The 22,219-nt window shown below is 34.1% G+C and overlaps 2 protein-coding genes and 1 long non-coding RNA gene across 31 annotated transcripts in view; 1 reads left to right on the top strand and 2 right to left on the bottom strand.

The window, feature by feature from the left end:
* Positions 1–3,434: 3,434 nt before the first annotated feature.
* LOC141380098 (uncharacterized) lies at positions 3,435–11,100 on the bottom strand. The gene is made up of 6 exons (XR_015521864.1): positions 10,840–11,100; positions 8,123–8,196; positions 7,827–7,909; positions 7,129–7,294; positions 5,819–6,071; positions 3,435–5,739 (listed from the first exon to the last, which is right to left on the bottom strand). It is a non-coding gene; the product is annotated as an uncharacterized LOC141380098 (long non-coding RNA).
* pdzk1ip1 (PDZK1 interacting protein 1) lies at positions 10,951–18,383 on the top strand. Of its 2 annotated transcripts, XM_087302445.1 has the most exons (5): positions 10,951–11,106; positions 11,222–11,336; positions 12,788–12,868; positions 12,945–12,975; positions 14,717–18,383. In XM_087302445.1, the coding sequence occupies exons 1-4, from the start codon at positions 11,040–11,042 to the stop codon at positions 12,970–12,972; spliced, it is 291 nt and encodes a 96-aa protein (XP_087158571.1). In that variant the 5' UTR covers positions 10,951–11,039; the 3' UTR covers positions 12,973–12,975; positions 14,717–18,383.
* Positions 18,258–22,219, bottom strand: part of patj (PATJ crumbs cell polarity complex component) — a 177,843-nt gene continuing 173,881 nt past the window's right edge. For 27 of the 28 annotated variants that reach the window (XM_087302469.1, XM_087302455.1, XM_087302462.1 and 24 more), the window contains one exon: positions 18,258–21,696. In XM_087302469.1, the coding sequence (XP_087158595.1) occupies positions 21,550–21,696 (147 nt within the window). In that variant the 3' untranslated portion in view covers positions 18,258–21,549. 28 annotated transcript variants of the gene reach the window in all.

Consider the following 22,219-nt stretch of genomic DNA (forward strand, 5'->3'; position numbering starts at 1 on the left):
CGTGTGTGTGTGCTATATGCTATTATATTGTCTGAATTTTAACAGCTGTTGCCATGACAACTGTAAAGGTAGAGGAAGAAAGAAAAATATCCAGCCAAGCGTTTTACGAAGTGTCAGAAAACACAGCAGATGGGGATTAAAGCGAAAAAAAGGACTGAGATAGAAATGAAAACACTGTCAAGTCACTCAAGCTAGTCGGGACTTAGAGGGAAAAAAAAGTACAATGCATTTGTTTTATGTAAGGAACAAAATGTTAAATCCCCGACATGAAGAATGACAACAGTGGGATGTGATAATACGAGAAAGCTAACAAGATTTAGATTGGAGGCATTTAATATGCAAGATTTAAGGACAGTCAGGGTCATAGCAGGGTGTCTGAACCCATGGGAATATGATAAGAATCAAAGCCAATGAAAAAGTCATTGGTCGGGTCTACTGGCCCCAAGGGGCCTAAAGGACTGTGAAACACTGATCCAAGGGCAGTTCCCAGACCAATGACTGATCCACACCCACATACATGGATGACCTTGCCAAACAGTCTCTATCCTATCAGCTAGAGGACATGTGGGACATCTCATGCTAAAGAAATGAAGCTGTGTGTTGCTTTTATATCAAGAGGAGGTGATGTGGAATCACAAATACACTCCTTACTGTTTGAGGATGGAAAGATGAGAGAGTCGACATTGATGGTATTTTCTATGATTTTTAAAGCATTTCAAAGAAATTGTATTCATCTGTGCATGAACATAATATTTTCCACCACCTGGTTTAAAGTCAATGATCGGTCGTAAGGTTATTCATAAGAGTTCTGCAAGTTATGTTGACACATCTTCCTTCAATTGTGATTCTGGCACAAAAATATACAAAATATTTATTTACTGTGATTTGACAAATCGTTTTCTGCAGAAGTATTAAAGAAGCATTAGTATTAAAATGTACAATACATTTAGCAAAGATTACAATGTTTCTTACTATATAATATTATATTTCAAAACATTATATCAGACAACAATGTATTTACAGAGTACACCCCTTTTTGAAAATGAATATATTTATTAATTTCTCAGTGAATATAGGCAATGTATTTTGAACAAAACAAATTTATTAAACAGGTATTAAAATAATATTTTATTCAGCCAACATATTTAGAAATGTACATATATAGATAGATAATACAACTAAATTCAAGCAAAATATTGCAAAAATAATTAAAACCTACATAAGTTTAACTTCTCTTGATTTTTCCTCTTTTTTTAAATTTGTATTTAATATTTTCTATAACATATAACTTATATATTTAACAACAAAATCCTGAATATTTATGATGACATAAAACTTTTTTCAATCATTCAATGAAGGTTAAACTATAAAACAGCCCATAAGTTTGAGGATAATTTATTATAGTATAAAACATTGTATAATGCTAGGGATGTCCTGATCAGGTTTTTTTGCCCTCGAGTCATTTGATTTTGAGTATCTACCGATATCGAAACCCAATCTGATACTTCTATAATACATAAAACAGAGTGAACAGATCTCTTATTTTCACCTTATTTCAACATTCAATAACTCTGTTAACAAACAGAGCACTTCTGTGAGGTAGCTTGAACAATCAAGCAAATAAATAACAACAATTCTTCACTTCTTGCAATCCCAAGTTTACATATCTCACAGTTTGCTATGGCAATATTATCGTCATCAACTTTATAATACCTCCAGACCACAGACATACTCAGGTTGTTGCTAGATCAGATGTGGTTGCGGCCAGAAGTTAACCAGAATTATTTAAATTCTTTATTAAATTTCCATCACATATAAACAGTAATTGTACCGAGTATTATGTTATTTATTAAATTGCCCAATAAATTTTATTTTTTAACATCTACCTCTACCCTATCCCTAAACCCAACCATCACAGTACTGTAAATTTTTTATTTTTTTATCAAATATGTAAATATTGATTTGCGTATTCACAGCTGTATCCTATCTAGACTGCTTCCATGTTCTACTTTGCCGGCATTTAACCAATAGCATCTCTGCAACAAACTGATGTCATGCTATATATATTGGAGTCCTGATCAGGAGGTAATGTCTGATTCCGATCGAGTCTGAAACCGCGTGATCGAGCCCGATTTTCAATCACGTGATCATATTTGGACATATAATACTATATTATTTAATATATATATATAAAATTTGTCAAAAATAAAATGTATTAATTTAAACTATTTAGTCTAAAACCCCAAATCATATTCATTTATTGTGATTTGACAATTAATATCACAATCAAATCAATAAATGGATAAAAAAGTAAAACACTAATTGAGTAATGTTATATATATTGATAAAATTCTACATTTGGCGAAAGTCACCATAAATAATATGATTGTATATATTTCATTTATTATGATTTTATAGCAAAAATGACCCTTTAACTGATGCACAAAAAAAAAAAAATAAATAAAAAAATAAATATATATATATATATATATATATATATATATATTTTTTTTTTTAATTTTATTTATTAATATTTTGTTTTTATTTAATTTGTATTATACACACACACACACACACACACACACACACACACACACACACACACACACACACACACACACACACACACACACACACACACACACACACAAATAATATATATATATTCATATTTTTATTTTTATTTAATTTGTATTAATTATATATATATATATATATATATATATATATATATATATATATATATATATTTTTTTATATATATATATAATTTTTAATCATAAATATATTTACATTTGAAATATATTTTCAAGATTAACATGCGTGAATCAATGTAGATTATATATCTAATATTTAGTCCTTTATCATGATTAAACAAAACCTTTTTAGCAAAAAAAAACCCAATCAAAAAAACAAATCAATCAAAATTAAAAGGTTAAATAAAAACTATATAAAATAATTTATATTTGGTAAATAGCATCAACAAACGGATTTATTTACAACCAAAAACTACACACTCAAAAATATTTTTTTTGCTCGTTCAAGCTACTTATTTAAAATAAGCTGAAACAACACAATAACTGAGTTTTTTGGGATAACTTAATTGTTTCATGTTCAATCCACTTAAATCTGTAAACTAATATATTAACTTAATTCCTTTATGCTGTCCCAACACAAATCGATTTTGGGAAACCCAGCATATTTACAATGCAGTATTTTGAGTTCAACACAATTGATTTGTGTTAGGTCAACATGCAGGAATTAAGTTAACTTATTAGTTTACAAATTTAAGTGGAATGAGCATAAAATAATTAAGCTGTCATTCAAAAAAAACCTCAAGAATTGTGTTGATTCAGCTCATTTCAAATACTTAGGCAAATGTCATGTTTGGAGTGCATTTTTGGTGATTGATTGAATAAACAAACAAGTATTTTGTAATTCTGTATTTTCTTCTGCAAAAGAAATACAGTTTTGAATCATCTACAAATCAGCTATCGGCTAGATTTCAGGTCTGAACCAATCGGCACCACTGGATTGAGCTATTAACAAACCACCACACACTTTATTTATCTCATTATGCAAATCTCAATCAAACCAACTCAGCCATGGCCCAAACATCAAGTCCTGCCTTGCTCAATTAGAGTTTTAACCATCCTTTGAAGCTTACTTAGATCTTCAATGACATCCGCTTCCCATGAATACCACACACGCGCACATGCACGCACGCACACATCAAAACACTCTAATTCTATTAACTCCCATCATTCATCTCTAAATGCCACTGCTCGCGCTCTTGAATCAGCAGTATGGATTTAATCAGGGAATTTGGACGGCATCTTTTCCCATTTTAATTAAGCACAACACATCCGCCTTTTTCCCCAAAAACCGGAGGCTACGAAGCTTCAACCTGGATGGATCTCAAAGGAGGCTCTGTCACAACAAAAAGACATGCTTAACCGACCGATAAAGCCCATCATTACCCTGAGATAACTAGACAAGAGTATTCAATTAAGACGCCCCTCCTTCTGGGACGAGTGAACGTCCCGAAGGTCTGGTTCTCAGAGGCGGGACGGGACGGTGGAAAGAGTCTCCATCGGGGGCTCTCATGACTATCTTACCAAACCATCGGCAGAAGTAGCTCTCTTGGGACTCTCTGTGAGGTGTTAACGCTTTAACAGAGCATTTTACTAGTTATAAAGGGCTGCTAATTTCCTCTGGGCTGTGGGACGCTCATGTGTCCCTGGAGTCCAGAGGGGCGGATCGTGGTCCTCGTCCAAAATACACCTCTTTTTGGGAGGTTAATCAATTACTCTGTCTCTTTTCACCTCGCTTATGTGCACTTGAGGATTAGAGATAGTTCATCCAAAAATAAAAACTACTCATTTGTTTGCACTGAAGTGGTTCGAAAGCACTGAGTTTTTCACATGTGATTTTGGAGAATGTTGGAAACTGGGAGCAACTGGCATCCATTGACAATAAATACTATGGAGGTCGATGGTTACTGGTTTGCAACATTCTTCAGATGATTTTCTTTTGTGTTCAACAGAAGAATAAAACTTAAATAGGTTTGAAACAAGTTGTAGAGGAGTATATAATGTTCCAAACAATGGATTTCTGTTGAGACAGCATAAATAAATTAAGTTAACATTAGTTTTTACAAATTTAAGTGGATTGAATATAAAACAATTAAGTTGTCCTAAAAAACCTAATGAGTTGTGCTGTTTTTGCTTATTTTATAGAAGTAAATTGAACAAACTGCAATTTTTTGACTGTACACTGTAAAAATAAATGCTGGTTTCGACACAATCCCTTCAGGTTATCCCGACGGAAATGGATTACCTTAATGGTTTGTACAATTTTAGGTTGATTGAACATAAAACAGTTAAGTTGTTTTCCCCAAAAAGCTCAAGCGTTGTGTTGTTTTAGCTCATTTTAAATAAGTAGTTATAACAAACAGCAAACGTATTTTTTGAAGTATTACGACAGAATGTTCATTTTATAGTTTCATGTTTTCACTTTTTTTCAGTATCACATTAATAAGAGTAAAGCCGGAGTGAAATAGACTCAAGTCTGAACATACAAGTTATTTATCTACTTGTTGTTGTGGGAGGTTAGTCAAGAGAGGTGTAAAAGAGCGTTGTGTAATTGTTAACATTTCATGGAATATTTAGGCCCTGGTTCTAACTGGTTTAAACACTGTTTTTTTTTTGTGTGTGTGTGCGTGTCTTCACTCTTTTCATACTTATATTCAGGGTGTTCCACTTACAGTGCTCAGCATATACTCATTGACAGCTAAGTGACATTCCTCACAAATGTCTATTTTATATTCATGTTTTTAATAGGAAGCTATACAATATTATATTTGTGCATATGCATTACTGTCAGTACTGAAACCAAATGTGGAGCTTATCTAACAAAATAATTTACAATAACGGTCCAAAAACTTCAACACCCAAATTTATGTTATAGAAAAATATTAAATGCCAATTTCAAAAAGAGGAAAAAATCAAGTGAAGCAAAATATGGAAAAATTTAGTTAAAATTTTGTAGTTTGTAATTTATTTAGCAAAATTGTGCTTGAATTTAATTGTATTATCTTTCCATTTCTAAATATGCATGGTGACTAAAATATTAATTCAATAAATACATCTGTTTAATAAACCTCTTTTGTTTAAATGCTTAAAAACATTCTGCCTATATTCACTGGGAAATGCATAAAATATTCATCTTCAAAATGGGCTGTTCTCAAATATGCTGAGCACTGTATAAACAGATTAATAAAAGTGCATCTTAAAGTCTGTGTGAAATAAAAATGTACAATGTTTATTAGCAAGTGCACATTGTTTTTTGTTTTGGTTATCTTCAATCAAAGTTGATTACTTGCTTTAAAGAACATTCACATACTGAAATAAAGGTTTTAGTAACTTCCGGTTTACACAGACTTCAATATGAGCTATACATTTACATTTAGTAAACACGTTTGTCTAAAGTAGCTAACAATTGAGGAGGCATATTCAGTGATTCAGCAAGAAGAGGCAATACACACAACAAGTGCTAATTATACAAAGGAACTATTAGTGTTTAGAGCAAGTGTGCTGCAAGCCTGCGTTTGAGTGAAGGTCTCGGCCGTTAGATCGCCCCCTGAGGGCTGGCTGCAGTACAAGTCATAAAGCCCGCCTCCTCTGTGTTAATGAAGGAGATTTGAGCCCAAATAAAAAAAATGATTACACTTGCAATAAAATGTCCCGAAAGATGGTTCTGGTCGATTAAGGCACTGGTTATTGTGCTGAAATAGGTGCAGATCTTCATTTTTGTAAACAGTTTGTTTTTAGCAGTAATTTAATGCTGGGCGTGTCATCGTGATTGACAGTTGTGATTGACAGTTTCTCAAAGCAGCGTGTCTGAGCTTCGGCAGGAGACTGAAGTGTTATTATTCGATTTCTGTGTTATTTTACCATGACAAAATGAGATAAGCAGTAAACTACAGTTTCTGACATACATGATCCTGGTGGAACACTGTTTATTCGCTAAGGTCAGGGCTTTTTTTCGGGCTTTATTAGTTTGCTGATACACACCTAACCACCCAGATAGCAAAACACACTCGGGCCAGTTCCAGCTAGATTCTCGCCTGCCGGAGACTTACCCCTCAGAGCTCAGACTGACTACCTCTGCTGGACCTACTCCGGATGCCTGGACTCACTGCCCGATTCCAGCCCGAGTCAATCGAGCCAGATGCGGCGGCCGAGCGAGCCGGCGCTGCCGCATGCGAGCCGGAATCAGCCCGCGACGCCGCGAGTAGGTTATGCGCTGCGGCCCGGAGCTGGCGCGAATGAATATATAAAACCCTCATATTTGTTAACGTTATTACATCCATTTGTGTTGATATGACAGCAAACGCATGCTGAGAAGTTCGGGGGGCGTGGTTGATTTTACATAAAGCGTTTGGTTGGAAGCTCGACTCCGCTCATTTTCGCGGCTCCTCCTCTGACTCCATCAGACAGTCCTTCTGCGCATGTCAAGGCTCCAGTTTCAGCAGTCTTTTGCGACAGTTTGTGCCCGTCAAGCAGGCGTTTTGCCCTCAAGGCGTTCAATGGGAAAAGGGCCTGTCGCGTCGGCCATATTATTTACAGTCATTGGTTTAGAGAGTTAAGGTGCTTACACATCTGTAGTTCACTTCATTTGGTCTGGAACAAATGATACATTGTTGAATATTCTGCCGTCTTTGGGTCGTTTTCACACCACACTGACTGCTTTGGTCCGAACCAGTTAAAAAAAAGAACCAAACTGCACTCATCTGACAAAATCCACATCTCTCATTGGCCAGATGTTGTTGAACATAGTTCCTAAACTGCTTATCGATTGGTCAGAATTCACGTGCGGGAAAATGCCAATGAACTCCCGCAAGTAAACAAACCGGCAAACACAAAATTTCGCTTTTTACTCTGGAGGGACGACTGCGCTGACTGATTGTATTCCTGCTCTAAACAAACTATACATTTTGAGAATGAAGAGCAGCCGCGGCTGAAAAACAATGTTTTAATGCATCGCTCGTCACTTCAGGAGAAAGCGTGAATTAATTTAGCTAAACTGCAACATGGTCATCTTGCTGAAATATTATCAACGATCCATCAGGTAATGTTTTTCCCTCTCTCTCTGTTGGTAAAGCGCTGTCAACAAATATTTTCCTCCATATCCCATACACCTCATCGGCCTACGGCAGCTGGATTAGTCCAAAAGATGCAGTACTTTTTGCGGATGGGTTTGTTTTAGTACGGATCACATTCTCACCACAAACGAACAGCTCCAGGGTTAGTTTGAAAGCGTACCGACACCACCTGTTCAAGCAGGTCTCGGTTTGCTTTTTGGTCCGCTTTTGGTGCGCACTCGAGTACGATTGCTGCACTCACACCTGCCAAAACGAACGGCACCTATAGGGAAAACGAACTCTAGTGCAATTCAACCGAGCTAAATAAGGCAGGTGTGAAGGCACCCTAAAATGCTGGAGTAAGGAGGGGGAGTTTTTTAAGTAAGAGAAGAGAGAAGACTGTTTCTACCGGTGGTTTGTCAAGCCCACTCATCTGTGTGAAGCACATTTCATAAATGTACAGTATTTTTTAAATACCTCTGAAGTACTGTTTGTCTGCTTGATACGGGACAGCTGAAAACACATCTTCAATATCAGGTGTAAACAGGAAGCTGTTGAAAGCAGACAAGCACAAAACATTTTAGACAGCATTTCATTCTGTATTTGTAACAGTCGACTTGGGATTAGACAGAATAAAACATGTTAATACCATGTGCAAATGTGAATTAATATTAGTACCATTTAATTTTTCAGTTTAGCAGCAATATTACAAACAATGGTCCATTTCATTGTAAACACTTATATAATATTATCATTTTCTTTAAAGGCTGCCATGCTAATAGATTCTTACATTCTCACATGTGGCTGCTAGGCATAGGTCAATAATCATTTTCAAGGTATACCTCGCTTTGGAAAAGTCAAGGTTTTAAAATTGCCCACATTTTCTTAAATACTGTTCCTAAGCTCATTTTTTTAAGTACAACAATATCTCCAGCAAAAAAAATATCCACAGATGCTATTTTAAATTGTAAAGAAATTTGTGTTTTTGAAACAAATGAAGACCGTAGAAGTCAATGATTCATTTGAATTATTTGGCCTGACATGTTTACTGTTACAAAATATTATAAATCTTTCAAAAAAATAAAAAATAAATAATAATCAAATATATTGCATTTAAAGGGGAAAAAAGTTGTTTTTTTTACCCAGACATTTAAAAAAAAGAACATATTTTAGAGCAGTGAGCACAATACCGTGAAATTTTTATCCAAGGTAATCATACCATTAGAATGTTATACCGACCCATGCATAGCTACAGAGGACCAACGTGATTTCATGTTAACATATATTTTTACTATTTAACATTTGGCGAATTGGTGGGTAATTCATTTATACTTGCAATTATTTGTGTACAAAACGCATGATTAAAAAATGTTAAGTAAAGATCCCACCATAATCTTTACAATTTGTGTGAGCAGTATGGAAATACTCACCTCTGAAATCTGGACTTTACTAGAAACTCTATGTTAAGAGGCCTTGACACAATCTACATTGTAAAAGCGGTATAGAAATAAACATGAATTGGATTGAAATACACAAGGGAGTTTATAAGAATTAGCCTCTAATTTCCTAAAATGTAAATTAGTTACAAATTGCCACTGCGCAAATGATGGAGAAGTAAATCTTTTTAACGATTTTGCAGTATAATTTGTAAAAAAAAAAAAAAAAAAAAAAAAAAAAAAAGTGGTGACTTGAAAAGTGGTGCACAAACAAATTAAATTCATAACTCATTAGAAGATCAAAACAGGTCAGTTGGTACAGATGCACTTGATGAATTTTTTTTTTCTTATTGCTCTTAAATTACAGAGAGAAGCATGCAGACACTGTACAAGAATAAATCTTTCTAGTACTTTTTTTTTTTGCAAACAACTGTCTAGTTAATGTGGTGTGCACCAAGTAACTCATATATAGCTCCAAGAAAAACTGTAAATATGACTTTGTCCATCTATTTCTCCTACTCCAGATCAGGGTGAGGTTTACTATGGGCAATCTGATGCTTCAGTGATTTATAACAGAAATTTATTTAACTAGTTTAAGTAACAATTCACACTTTTAACTACTGGCCTAATACATGCCTATTTTAAGATATTAACTGTTTATTAGTAGCCTACATATAAAATATGATTTTGTTCTACATCAATACCCAAAATCACTGTTTTACTACTAACAAGCAGTTAATTAACCTAGTTAAGTTTTATAATAGCATGAATTGTAGATACTATAAAATACAGTGTAAACCAAATACTCGTTTCTTTCTGAACTAACCCTTTAACGAATGCTAATTCATCGATTTGCGATGAAACAGTCAAACCTCACCCAAACTTTAGGAATTTTCTTGACTTTTGCCAATATGCTTATTACAATAGATTATTAATCTTGCACAGTGCATTGGCTTTATAACTGTAAAGACATACAGACATAGCAAAGGCAAACAAAGGGGGGAAAATACACATTGAAGGTCAATGACATTTTATCAAACAATTTTTTAGATATTTATTGAAATATAGTCAATGAATTAGGTTATTTTGCTTTAACATAATCTTAGGAATTCAAGAAATAGCTATAGAAAATTAATGAACTTTGTCTGGGAATCAAACCCACCTTGGTATTGATAATAGTTCTTTTCACCCAGGAACCCCTGTATACGTCGCTGAGATGTCTATTTGATGTTTGAGTTCACATGTGGAGTGTTTGATCAACAACAACAAAACCAAAAGATGTTTATAAGATCGATGTACACAAAATATTTCAGGCCAAACACTCCTTAAATTTCAGATATCCGGGTTTGGGTAAATCTTGTCTGTGATATTATTTGCAAGCAGGCTAATAGATCTGGATTTACCTCAGAAATGTGTTAGCCGACAAGCGTTTTATGAATTAATTACCACGGGACTGCTAAACCATTAAAACAATGATGTCAAAAATGGTGAAAGTTGTCCTTAGCTAAACTGTAACTTTCACAGAAGCAACGCGGTACAGTTGGGTTCAATGTGTCAAAGATCTTTACTAACGTTAATTGAAAACCATGGAATGCAAACCAGACAAACACGGTTATCACGGAAATCTAACGTCTTCACCTTCCGTACAGCGGGATTAAACTTTCCCTCACTGGATTAACAGCTCCATCGACGCCTCAAGAGCCTGGCATGACTATTTATGCAGTTCATATCAAAAAATCACAATTTGATTAGGCCTACTTTAGATGCAATCTGCTCATCTCTGTTATTCATCCGCGGTGGTTCATATCATGAAGCGGGTAAATGATTGACTCGACCTGTTTGGACCACTAGTGCCGTCTTTTTTCATCCAGTGAAGTTTCCTGGTGAAAGAACACTTCCATACAGGGTTTCAGATTCGAGCACTGAATTGTTATTGCGCATTTAAAGAGGAATTAAACATGGGAAAACCAGTCTCTGTGTTTTACTGGTTTCTGCTCACATTGGGACTTGTTGCGGCTCAAGCAGGTAAGTTAGGCTATTTATTTTTGAAGGGATGTCTAGTAGAAAGTAACAGCATCCTCTAAGACATATTACTATAAACGTCAGAATTCATTAGTTATATGGTTTGTGTTTCTTTCAGAGACTGCGGGGCGAGCTTTGCCCAATTGGCTGACGGGAATCATCGCGGTCGCCGTGTTCCTCTTTCTCGTCTTCATCTCCTTCCTTGTAAACAAAGCCTGGTGTAACAACCCAAGGTGATAAATGTTTATTTTAACACCTTACTTAAACCAACATTGATTTAACATTGAGGGGGCAAAGTTAAACTAAAAATGACAATTTGCCGCCATTTACTCACCATCAAATATGAAGTATTTTTTTAATAAAAAAGTGTCCATTTTTATGATACACCTGTTTGTTAGTTTTTCCCCGGTAAGTATTTGTAGTTATTCATATCTAGTTACATGAACAAATACTAGAGTTTTTGAACTATACTAAAACACGAAGTAATATTTGTGATCATTTAAAATAACTATAGTTATAAACACGTCCCACTAGTTTTATTATATATATATATATATATATATATATATATATATATATATATATATATATATATATATATATATATATATATATATATATTTTTTTTTTTTTTTATTTTTTTTATTTAACAGTATACTGGAGTATTCATTAGTGTTGTAAATGCATTGATAGGCTACACTTTACAATATATGGTTCATAAACACTATAGTATTTACTATCAATTACTACAGTATTTTTTCATGTGGTTAGCTACTGGTAACACTTAAGTGACTCTTACTAACTATGTCCTTATAACTATGTTCTTATAACTATGCACTCTAAAAAAAAAATCCGTATCTCCGCATGCCTATTCATAAGTTCTAGTCTAATTTCTTATTTATTGGTACATATTACATATTTATAGTTGCCTTTGATTTATGGAGATCTGTCACTGAGAAATCAATTCTTTAGTGTTGACTAGAATGTTTTTGACTACTACACAGTACAGTTATTCAGTATTGATACTAGTACATTAGATAGTAGTTAAGCATTAGATACTTGTACCCATAATCATACCTATCAAATATATACTAGTTTTGTTTAATATATACTAGTATTTATTACTCCAATAATTCATTGTTAGATAATTTGCGATACTTCATTAAACACCAATACTTTTAATAAGATCCCTTTTCTTAAATACCAGCACTTTTTTATTAAACACTAGTATCGTTTGTAATGAAAAAGTTTTCCTAATAGCTGCACCTGCTTTTGTTTTGACTCGTTTTTATGTTATAACTAGTCAGAACAGCCACAAAGCAAATTACAAGTAGAATAAAAAACTTAAATAAGTAATCATATCGATTAAATAGGTACTAGTGAGTAAATACTAGTGTAACAATATCTACTAGAGTATTGACTAAATTTATCTGAATTATATATAAAGTTCTAATGGAAACTTGAAGGATTCCTCTTGGTCTCTGCTGCCAGTTTTTATAATCTATTCAAACCAATGAACCCTCTATATCTACGAAGTCACATGTACCGCATTTTATGTTTAACATTATTGTATGTTTTTTTATTGCTATTTGTTTATATATCTTTTAAGATTGTTCACGTAAATCCCCTATTTTCCAAATATAGTTGTATTAACACTATTTAAATCCATCTTTGTTGACTAAAGCCAACCAGAAGCAGTCATACCGAATGCATACGCCATGACTAATGGATCATCAATCCATGAAACCAGTCTTGACGCAGTCAGGTAAATAAAACCTCTATTATACAACCGTTATAAAGCTCAGATTGATCCAATACTATACATAGACACTCTTTCACAGATTGAGCTCATGGAAAACTGCAATGTAAAATGTGAGTACTTTTGCTTAAAAAAGTGAGTTAATCTGTTGCCCTAAAAGTGACAAGTTGACTTTGCTTAGAATAGTGAGTAAACCTTTGCAACTTGGACCTGTTAAATTGACTCAATTTTTATAATTATTTAAATAGATCATTTACTAAATGATGGTAAGTAAACAGGTTTACTCACTTCTTTAAAGTCAACTTATGCTTTAAAAGCAAAGGGGTTTACTCTTTTGTTTAAAAGTAACATCAACTAGTTCCTTTAAAAGCAATGGGTTTACTCAATTTTTAAAGTAAATCAACCAATCGGTTTAAAAGCAACAGGTTTACCACTTTAAGTACAGTCAACTAATGCTTTAAAAGCAACGGGTTTACTCTCTTTTTAAAGTAAAGTCAACTAATCTGTTCAAAAGCAACATGTTTACCAACTTTATTTATAGTCAACTAGTGGCTTTAAAAGCAACAGGTTTACTCTCTTTTTCAAGTAAAGTCAATTAGTCGCTTTAAAACTTGATTTATTTTTGTAAAGTCAACTATTCACTCTAAAAGCAATGAGTCTACTAATTTGAAAAAAGTTAATTCAACTAATCGCTTCAAAAGCATTTTGTACACTTAAGAAAAGTACACTTTAGAATAATGGTACATTAGTTAATGTTCATGTATTTACTAACAATAAGTATGAATAATCTTGTAAAGCATTTATTAGTCACAGTTTAACATTAACTAATGCATAATTAAAATCTAATATTGTGCTTGTTACCATTAGTTAATGCACTGTGAGTTAACATGAGGTAACGTTATTTTCCCTAAATAACATTAACGTCAACAAGCGAATACTTACCATAATATATTACTAATAGTTAGTTCATATTAGTAAACCAAACATTAAGTTGTGTACAAATATTTGAAATTGCTACCAGTTAAATCAAATAATTGCTTTAAAAGCAACAAGCTCACTCATTTAAGTAAAATCAACTAATGGCTTTAAAATCAATGGGTTTAATCGCTAAAAAAGTGCTAATTAAAAAGTGAAGTCAAACAATTGTTTAAAAGCAACAGGCTCTCTCACAAAAAAGCAGTCAATGAATGGGTTTACAAACTTTAGGTAAAGTCAACTAATCACTTTAAAAGCAAGCATTTTACTCACTTTTGAAATAAAAAAATGTAGTCAACTGACCACTTTTAACAATAATTGTAAACCCATTACTTTTATGGGTTAATTGACTTTACTTTAAATGAGTAAAAGCAAAGGGTTAACTATTTTTTAAGTAAACTCAACTAATCCCTTTAAAAGCAACTGGTTTATTCATGAAAAAGTAAAGTCAACTAATCGCTTTAAAAATAAAGGGTTTGCTCACTTTTTTCCAAGCAAGGTCAAGTAAACCTGTTATAACTTGGAACCATTAAATCTACAATTTTTAAAATTATCTACAATTTTTTAAAATGATTATGAACATAGAAGATTTAATTATTATTTAAAGTCAACATATTTCCCCACTTTATTGTTAAGGTCAGCTTATCACTTTAAATGTAACAGGTTTACTCACTGCTCTAAAATGTCAAGTAATCGCTTTTACAGTGTCTTTTTACAGGGACTAAAATGCAATTTGATCTGTGGAAAGAAATTAAATGCAACACAATGTTTTAAAGCTGAACACTCATTTACAACGTATTTCAAGCTTTAAATATTAATGTTCATGATTATAGTGACCATATCTTACTATTAAAGATAATGTTTACATTTGCTTTTCAGGAGCGGTGATGGTCCTAACATGTATGAGAATGTAATCGTTCACCAGACTGAAGAAAAAGTCACTGCAATGTAATTTCAAGGAAATGTCAGTGTCAGCACAATGCTAAACTTAATTCTGTTGTAAACGGTTATAATTTTAATAGCCGACACAGCTTTTCTTTTTGTACCAAAGGTGATTTTTGTTGATTTACAAATCGACTAAACACTAACTTATTAATTCTAGAGGGCGTCAGTTTTTGTAGCAGTTTCAATCGTGCAAATATCAGAAAAAAACTCTTTTAGTAATAAATCATTATACTCTACCATTCTTTTTTTTTTGAAAAAGACTAACAGTGAAAATGGTTTAATTTAATGGTAAATCAATTTACAATAAACTATTAGAGACCCATTTATATATGAAATGGTTCTCTAATTTAGATCTCCTAAAGCTGCATGCACTGTTAACAATTTATTGTAGAATCTAGAGTAACTTACTGTAAATCAGTTACAGCAAAAATAATTTATTTACAGCTCTATTTATCTTGCTGTATATGTATTTACAGAATATGTCGATCCAGTGTTAGGGGTAATGCATTATAAGAAACATTAATGCATTGCTTAAAAATATAAGTAATAATATAGGAGTTACTTTTTTAAAAATGTTAAAATTTACTGTTTAGTTTAATTGATTAGCTTTTAAAAAATAAATTGCTGAATTAAAATTAATGTACTGTGGTCATGTTGAACCACACACTCATTAAGAGAATTAGTTTATTATTTTTAACGCATCAAAGAAAAGATAAAGGGGATTGTCTCAATGGACAGTGATTTTGCATAAAACAAAAAGTACAGAAAGTAGCAAACACATTGCTAAACTAGGTGAAGGTGTAGTTTATACAGTGTGTATATAAATACAGAGCTCCTCTTAAAAAGTTCTGAAAGAAATTAAGCCTCAGCAAAGGTAATGAAAAGTAACACAAAAGTATTGGAATACATAACCATAAAAAGCAACTAAAACACGCAAAAAACGCAACTAGTTACTTTTTTTGGGACTAACTCAGTACTGTAATGCATTACTTTTCCAAAGTAACTTAGCTTAGTAACTCAAGTAACTTAATTTTTCAAAAGTAAAAAACTCATCTCGTCTCATTTTCATCCGCTTTTCCGGAGCCGGGTCGCGGGGGCAGCAGTCTTAGGAGAGAACCCCAGACTTCACTTTCATCAGAAACTTTCTTCAGCTTCTCCGGGGAGATCCTGAGACATTTCCAGGCCAGCCGAGAAGCATAGTCCCTCCAGCGTGTCCTGGGTTTTCTCTGAGGCCTCCTTCCAGTGGGACATGCCTAGAACACCTCCCTAGGTAGGGGTCCAGGAGGCATCCAAAACAGATGCCCCAACCACCTCAGCTGACTTCTCTTGATGTGGAGAAGCAGCGGCTCTACTCCAAGCTTCCCCTCTCCTATAAGGTACCCCTGCCACGTTGCAAAAGAAACTCATTTCGGCCGCTTGTATCCGAGACCCAAAGCTCATGACCATAGGTGAGAGTAGGAACTTAATTTATCGGTAAATCGTGAACTTTGCCTTTCAGCTCAGCTCCTTCTTTACCACAATGGAGCGGTACATCGACCTCATTACTGCTGCACCAATCCGCCTGTCAATCTCACGTTCCATCTTTCCCTTACTCGTGAACAAATCCCCAAGATATTTGAACTCCTCCACCTGGGGTAAGAAAGGACTTTCCATCAATCTGAAGATGGCAAACCACATTTTTCTGGTGGAGCACCATGGCTTCGGACTTGGAGGCGCTGATTCTCATCCACGCCAGTGCATGCTGAAGGTCCATGTTCGATGAAGCCAAAAGAACAACATTATCTGTGAATAACAGAAATGAGATCCTGTGGTCCCCGAACCACAGAATTGGGGACTCCCTGCCGGAGTCTAACATGCACTATAAACGAGTCTAACTTATTGCCGGCAATGCGAACGAAATTCCTATTCTGTTCATACAGGGAAGAGACAACCCTTAACAAAACGCCTTTGACCTCATACTCAGAGCACCCTCCACAGAATGCCACGAGGGACAAGGTCAAATGCCTTCTCCAAGTTTTTTTTTTTTCAATTCACTTTTATATCTATAGCGCTTTTACAATGTAGATTGTGTCAAAGCAGCTTCACATAAAAGATCATAGGAAATTGGAACAGTGTAGTTCAGCTTTTTTAGTGATTAAGTTCAGTTCAGTTCAGTGTAGTTTAATAACCACTACTGAGGGTTATGCACTGGAGAGCAAATCCATCGATGCATAGCTCTACAGATCCCAAACCTTGCAAGCTAGTGGCGACAGCAGAGAGGGGAAAAAAAACTTCACAAATTGGCGAAAGTGAAGTCCACAAAACACAAGTGGACTGGCTGGTCATACTCCCATGATTCCTCGAGGATCCTGGGGAGGGTAAAGAGCTGGTCCAGTGTACCACGGCCTGGACGAAAACCCGCATTGTTCCTCCTGGATCCCAGGTTCAACCTTCGGCCGGATCCTTCTCTCCAATACCTTGCCATTTCCCAGGGAGGCTAAGGAGTGTGATCCCTAGTTAGAGCACACCCACCGGCCCCCCTTCTTAAAAATAGGAACCACCACCCCAGTTGCCCAGTCCAGCGGTACTGTTGCCGACTTCCATGCGATACTGTAGATACGTGTAAGCCAAGACAGCCCCATAATACCCAGAGACCTAAGATACACAGGGTGAATCCCATCCACTCCTACTGCTTTGTCACTGCGTAGCTTGCAAACTACCTCAGTGACCTCAGCATGGGTGATGGGTGAGTCCACCCCTGCATCTCCAGTCTCTGCTTCCTCAATGAAAGACATATTAGTGGGATTGAGGAGATTCTCAAAGTATTCCTTTCACCATCCGACAGCATCCTCAGTCGAGGTTAACAGCTCCCCACTTCCACCGTTTTCACAATGCAGCTTTAAAATACAGTAACATACTGCATACCTGCCCTACAGTAAAATACAGCTCATATTACAGTTCATTTACAAACATCGTTAATATTGTATATTTGATCTATAACTGCACTTTTATTCATGTGAAAACACTATTTTAGTCGATGAATCAAATAAATGCCAATTAGCTGCTCAATAAATATTTCGGGACGTGATCAAACACTCAACAAAATATTTTCGCCGTTTGTTCAAACTACTAATTTAAATTGAGCTAAATCAACAATCCTTGAGTAGTTTTAAGAAACCTAATTGGTTTATCTTCAATCCACTTAAATTTGTGAAAATGATTCATTTGTGTTGGGAGAACATGAAGGAATTGTGTGGAAGCCAACATTTTTTACAGTGAAGATCAATGACGTACATTTGTTATACGTAATTGTTATATGTAATATGTCTATAATAATGTTTTAATAATAATTTAATTAAAAATGAACTAAATGATTACATTATTTAAAAAAAAAACAAATAAAGAGAAATGGGTAAAGTGAATGTATTTTGCGCACTAAAATAAATAAATAAAAATACTTCTCAAACATTAGAATTATACAGAACCCAAAAGACACTTAAAATGAAAATAACTTTATTTTTCTGACACTTTAGATAAATTCTACTCATCCAAAATGAAGCCACAGAGCATAATGACCAGTTGTTTGTGTTGTAAATGTTAATAAATCTACTTTGTGAAAGCAGCTAAATGGTTTCTTTGGACTGTAAAAACATTACACTGACAGAAAAATGTCTGATATAAAGGGGTTACTAACTTCGGGTCACTGCCATGGAGTCATCCGAGTGCAAATTGATGAATGGATGTGATTCAAGCCGGTTTTTTATTTGCGGTTCACAGCCCAAATGTAAAGATCTAGCGGAAAATAGCAGACTGCATTTCTTTCAAGAGAAAGCGGGAAGACAGGCATGGGGGATACAGGCAATCTTTTTAAAGGGTTGTAGCACTGGACAGCTTTTGAACACACTGTCCACATGGCACAAAAATTCAAGAGGCATCATATGAGGATGTGCTTACGAAATCCTAGATGGTCTGGATGAGGTTTTCCACGCCTGACAGTCACTCAAAAGCCTGCTACACTTCCTGTAGGACAGACTGACACAGGATTTCCTCATATTGTGACACACAGACACACACAGTGTTAAACTAGGACGTGAGACATCTTCATGAAGGCAAAACAGATGCAAAACCACCCTAAAAAAAGGAAATAAATTACTTACTTACAGGGAAATGACAATTGTGTGGAAATTAATAACAAAAATGGTAAAAAGCTATGTTATGGTTTTGGGTAGTGTATTTGGAATCCTGATGCAAAATAATAGAGTAGGATAGTTTGTGTAAAAATTACAATTTGGATTCTTTATGCTGTTCCAAACCTTCATAACTCATTTTGTTCTGTGGAACCAAAATTGAGAAATTTTGTAAATGTTAATGCTGCTCTCTTCCAACAACTTCCATGGATATAGATGCATCTTGCGTGTTACATTTGAAGCCATTAATGGTAAAGTTTAATAATAAATTGCCAAAAATGTCTTGTGTTATAGTTTTACATGAAGAATTTTAATTCCAGAGAAAATTTTCTATTCATATATATAAATTTCTTGACATTTTTCTGATTATTATTGTCATTTTTGAATCTAAAAAAACTCCCCATCTACATCCTGAATTGAAATACGTGTTAGGAATTGACTGAATTTGTAATTTCAGGGAATTTGTCTGGATTTTTAATGCAAAATATTGTTATTGTAAATAATTTTAGTCTACTTTTCACCAAAAACATTTTTTCTTCAGATGAAAAGCGCAGCATGAACATCATGCTAAATACCTCACTTTAAACTACTTACAAAAACAACCTATATTATTTGCTGTATTATTTTAACAGATTTTAACAAGAACTAAAACATTGAACACGAACTGGTGAAAGGAAAGAGCAGCCTGAACATTTTGCAAAATATCTATTCTCAACTCCACTGAAGATTAAAAAACATCCCTCATATGACCGACGAAGACTTCAGATGTAGCCCAAGTAACAACTTTCATCATTTTTGAAGGTCAAAAATACATAAATGTGCATTTAATGGAAAAGAGCAGCATGAACAGTTAACTAAATATCTCAAAGTTAATGCAAAAACACCCTTAAAAGGAAATAAATTACATATTTACAGGGAAATGACAATTGTGTCAAAAATAATTACAAAAACTGTAAAAAGCTGTTATGCATATTGTTTTTGAGATTTTTGAATCTCGATGCAAAATAATAGAGAGTGGGATAGTTCAAGTTAAAATTGCAATTATGATTATTTATGCTGTTCCAAACCTTTATAGCTTAACTTGTTCAGTGGAAGGCAAATAAAGACATTTTAAAGAATGTTAATGCTGCTCTTTTCCAAAAAGGACAAAAATACATCTTGTGTGTTATATTTGAAGATTTCCAAAGCCATAAATGGTAAAGTTAAAATAAATGATGTAATAAATGTCTTGCATTATAGCTTCGCATGAAGACTTTTAATTTCAGGGAACATTTTCCATTCATATATATAATTTCTGGTTATTTTTTTTTGATTTTCAAATCTAAAAAAAAACTCCCCATCAACATCCTGAACTGAAATGTATTGAATTGAAAGAATTAAATTTGTAATTTCAGGGAATTTTTCTGGATTTTTTATGCAAAATATTGGAAATAATTTCATTCCACTTTTTACCAAAAAATTTTCTTCAGATGAAAAGAGCAGCTGGAACATCATGCTAAATATCTCACTTTAAACTAATTACAAAAACAACCTATATTATTAGCTGTATTATTTTAACAGATTTTAACAAGAACTGAAGCATGGAACAAGAACTGGAGAATAAAAAAAGCAGTGTGAACATTTTGCAAAATATCTATTTTTTTTAACTCTACTGAAGTATTAAAAAATGAGCTCTTATATGACTGTTGAAGAGATTAAAAAAACATATCTCATTTGACCGACAAAGGCTTCAAATGTAGCCCGCAAGAACCAACTTCAACCATTTTTCTCAAAATTTGCATTTAATGAAAAAAGAGCAGCATGAACATTTACCCAAGTATCTAATTTTAACCCTACAGAAAATTTTGTGTGACAAATGACCTACATTAATAGCTTTTCATAAAGTAATGCATAAAAATGAATTTGAATCACACCGGAAGACAACATTTGTGATTCCGTCATGATTATTTGATAATCCTCAAAACCTCTCTGTTTTCTTTTAATGTATGAAAAAGTGCAGCGTGAACATTCTGCTAAACATCTTAACTTCAACTCCACATAAAAAAAAAAAAAACAAGACAGGTTTGGAACAACATAAGGGTATTTTTTTCTGTGAATACCAATCTATTTCTTCAATATTTAATAACATAAATCAGAAATGATGCTAATAATCACTAACCCTAACATGCCAGCACACTCTGACCTGCCCGTTCCAAGGCACATCTGTCAGTCCCTTTTTAACACCCATCCATAAACTCATCTACACTACATTTATTGCAAATAAATTGTGGAAATAAGGCGCGTTTGTCAGTGTACGTATACATACCCAAAACATGGTAATAAATTCAAACTATAATTTAGTCTGTGTATTTCGTCTACCACTATAAATCTTCCTCCAGGTCTTGAGTTACCAGCACTCATATCAACTTTACCCACAATTCACCATCACAGCCACCTGTGGAAAAGCTACAAGTCTAAGACAAAGACGGCACAAGAATTTCCTTTTATGATCACACTTCGCATTGATGTTTGCACGAACAGTAACAGGGCGAGATGACTTTGTGGATTCAAAGAGTCTCTTTCGGACATGTGTGTGTGTGTTTTCAGTGATTGTAGTGTTTGTTAGGTGAGGACGGAGAGTGTGACGCTTCCCCTCTGCTTCTTCAATATGGCCACAGCCTGCTCGTGTGTGACGCCCTCCAGACTCTCTCCATTGACCGACAGGAGCTGGTCTCCGCGCTTCAGACGCCCGTCCACTGCTGCTGCCCCCTGGAGGAAGGGAGAAGAGGGTGGTTATGAGATTAAGTTAATTAAAGATGATTAATTATTGCAAACTATGGAGTTCTCAGAAAAATCAAGTGTGTGTTTATATGGAGAGTACGAAGGGTCTGACATAAGTTTTTATCTATGGATATGTGCGAGTGTGTGTGAAACAGAGCTCTGCGGCGCCCACTGGTGGCCAGTTTCACACCTTTACTATATTTCTATGTATTTTCATGATTTTTTTATATTATATAATTTTTTAATCAAAGAACGTTGTAATCAAATTAAATAAAATGAATTTAAATGATTTAATTTGACTTCAATTATGAAAAAAAATATTTTTAAATATTTTGTCATTTGTGACCCTGGGTTGTAATTAACTAACTAAAAGGACTTCAAATTTAAGTTAGGTCAAATTAAATAATTTAAAGGTAAAAAAAATAAATAAACTTTTAATAAAAAAAATATTATGCTGCACAGGTATATTTGAGGCAAAAGCCAAGAATACATTGTATGAAACAAAAATGAT

The sequence above is a fragment of the Danio rerio genome, chromosome 22, assembly GCF_052040795.2.
Source record: "Danio rerio strain M-AB ecotype USA chromosome 22, GRCz13ab, whole genome shotgun sequence".
Lineage (NCBI taxonomy): Eukaryota > Metazoa > Chordata > Actinopteri > Cypriniformes > Danionidae > Danio > Danio rerio.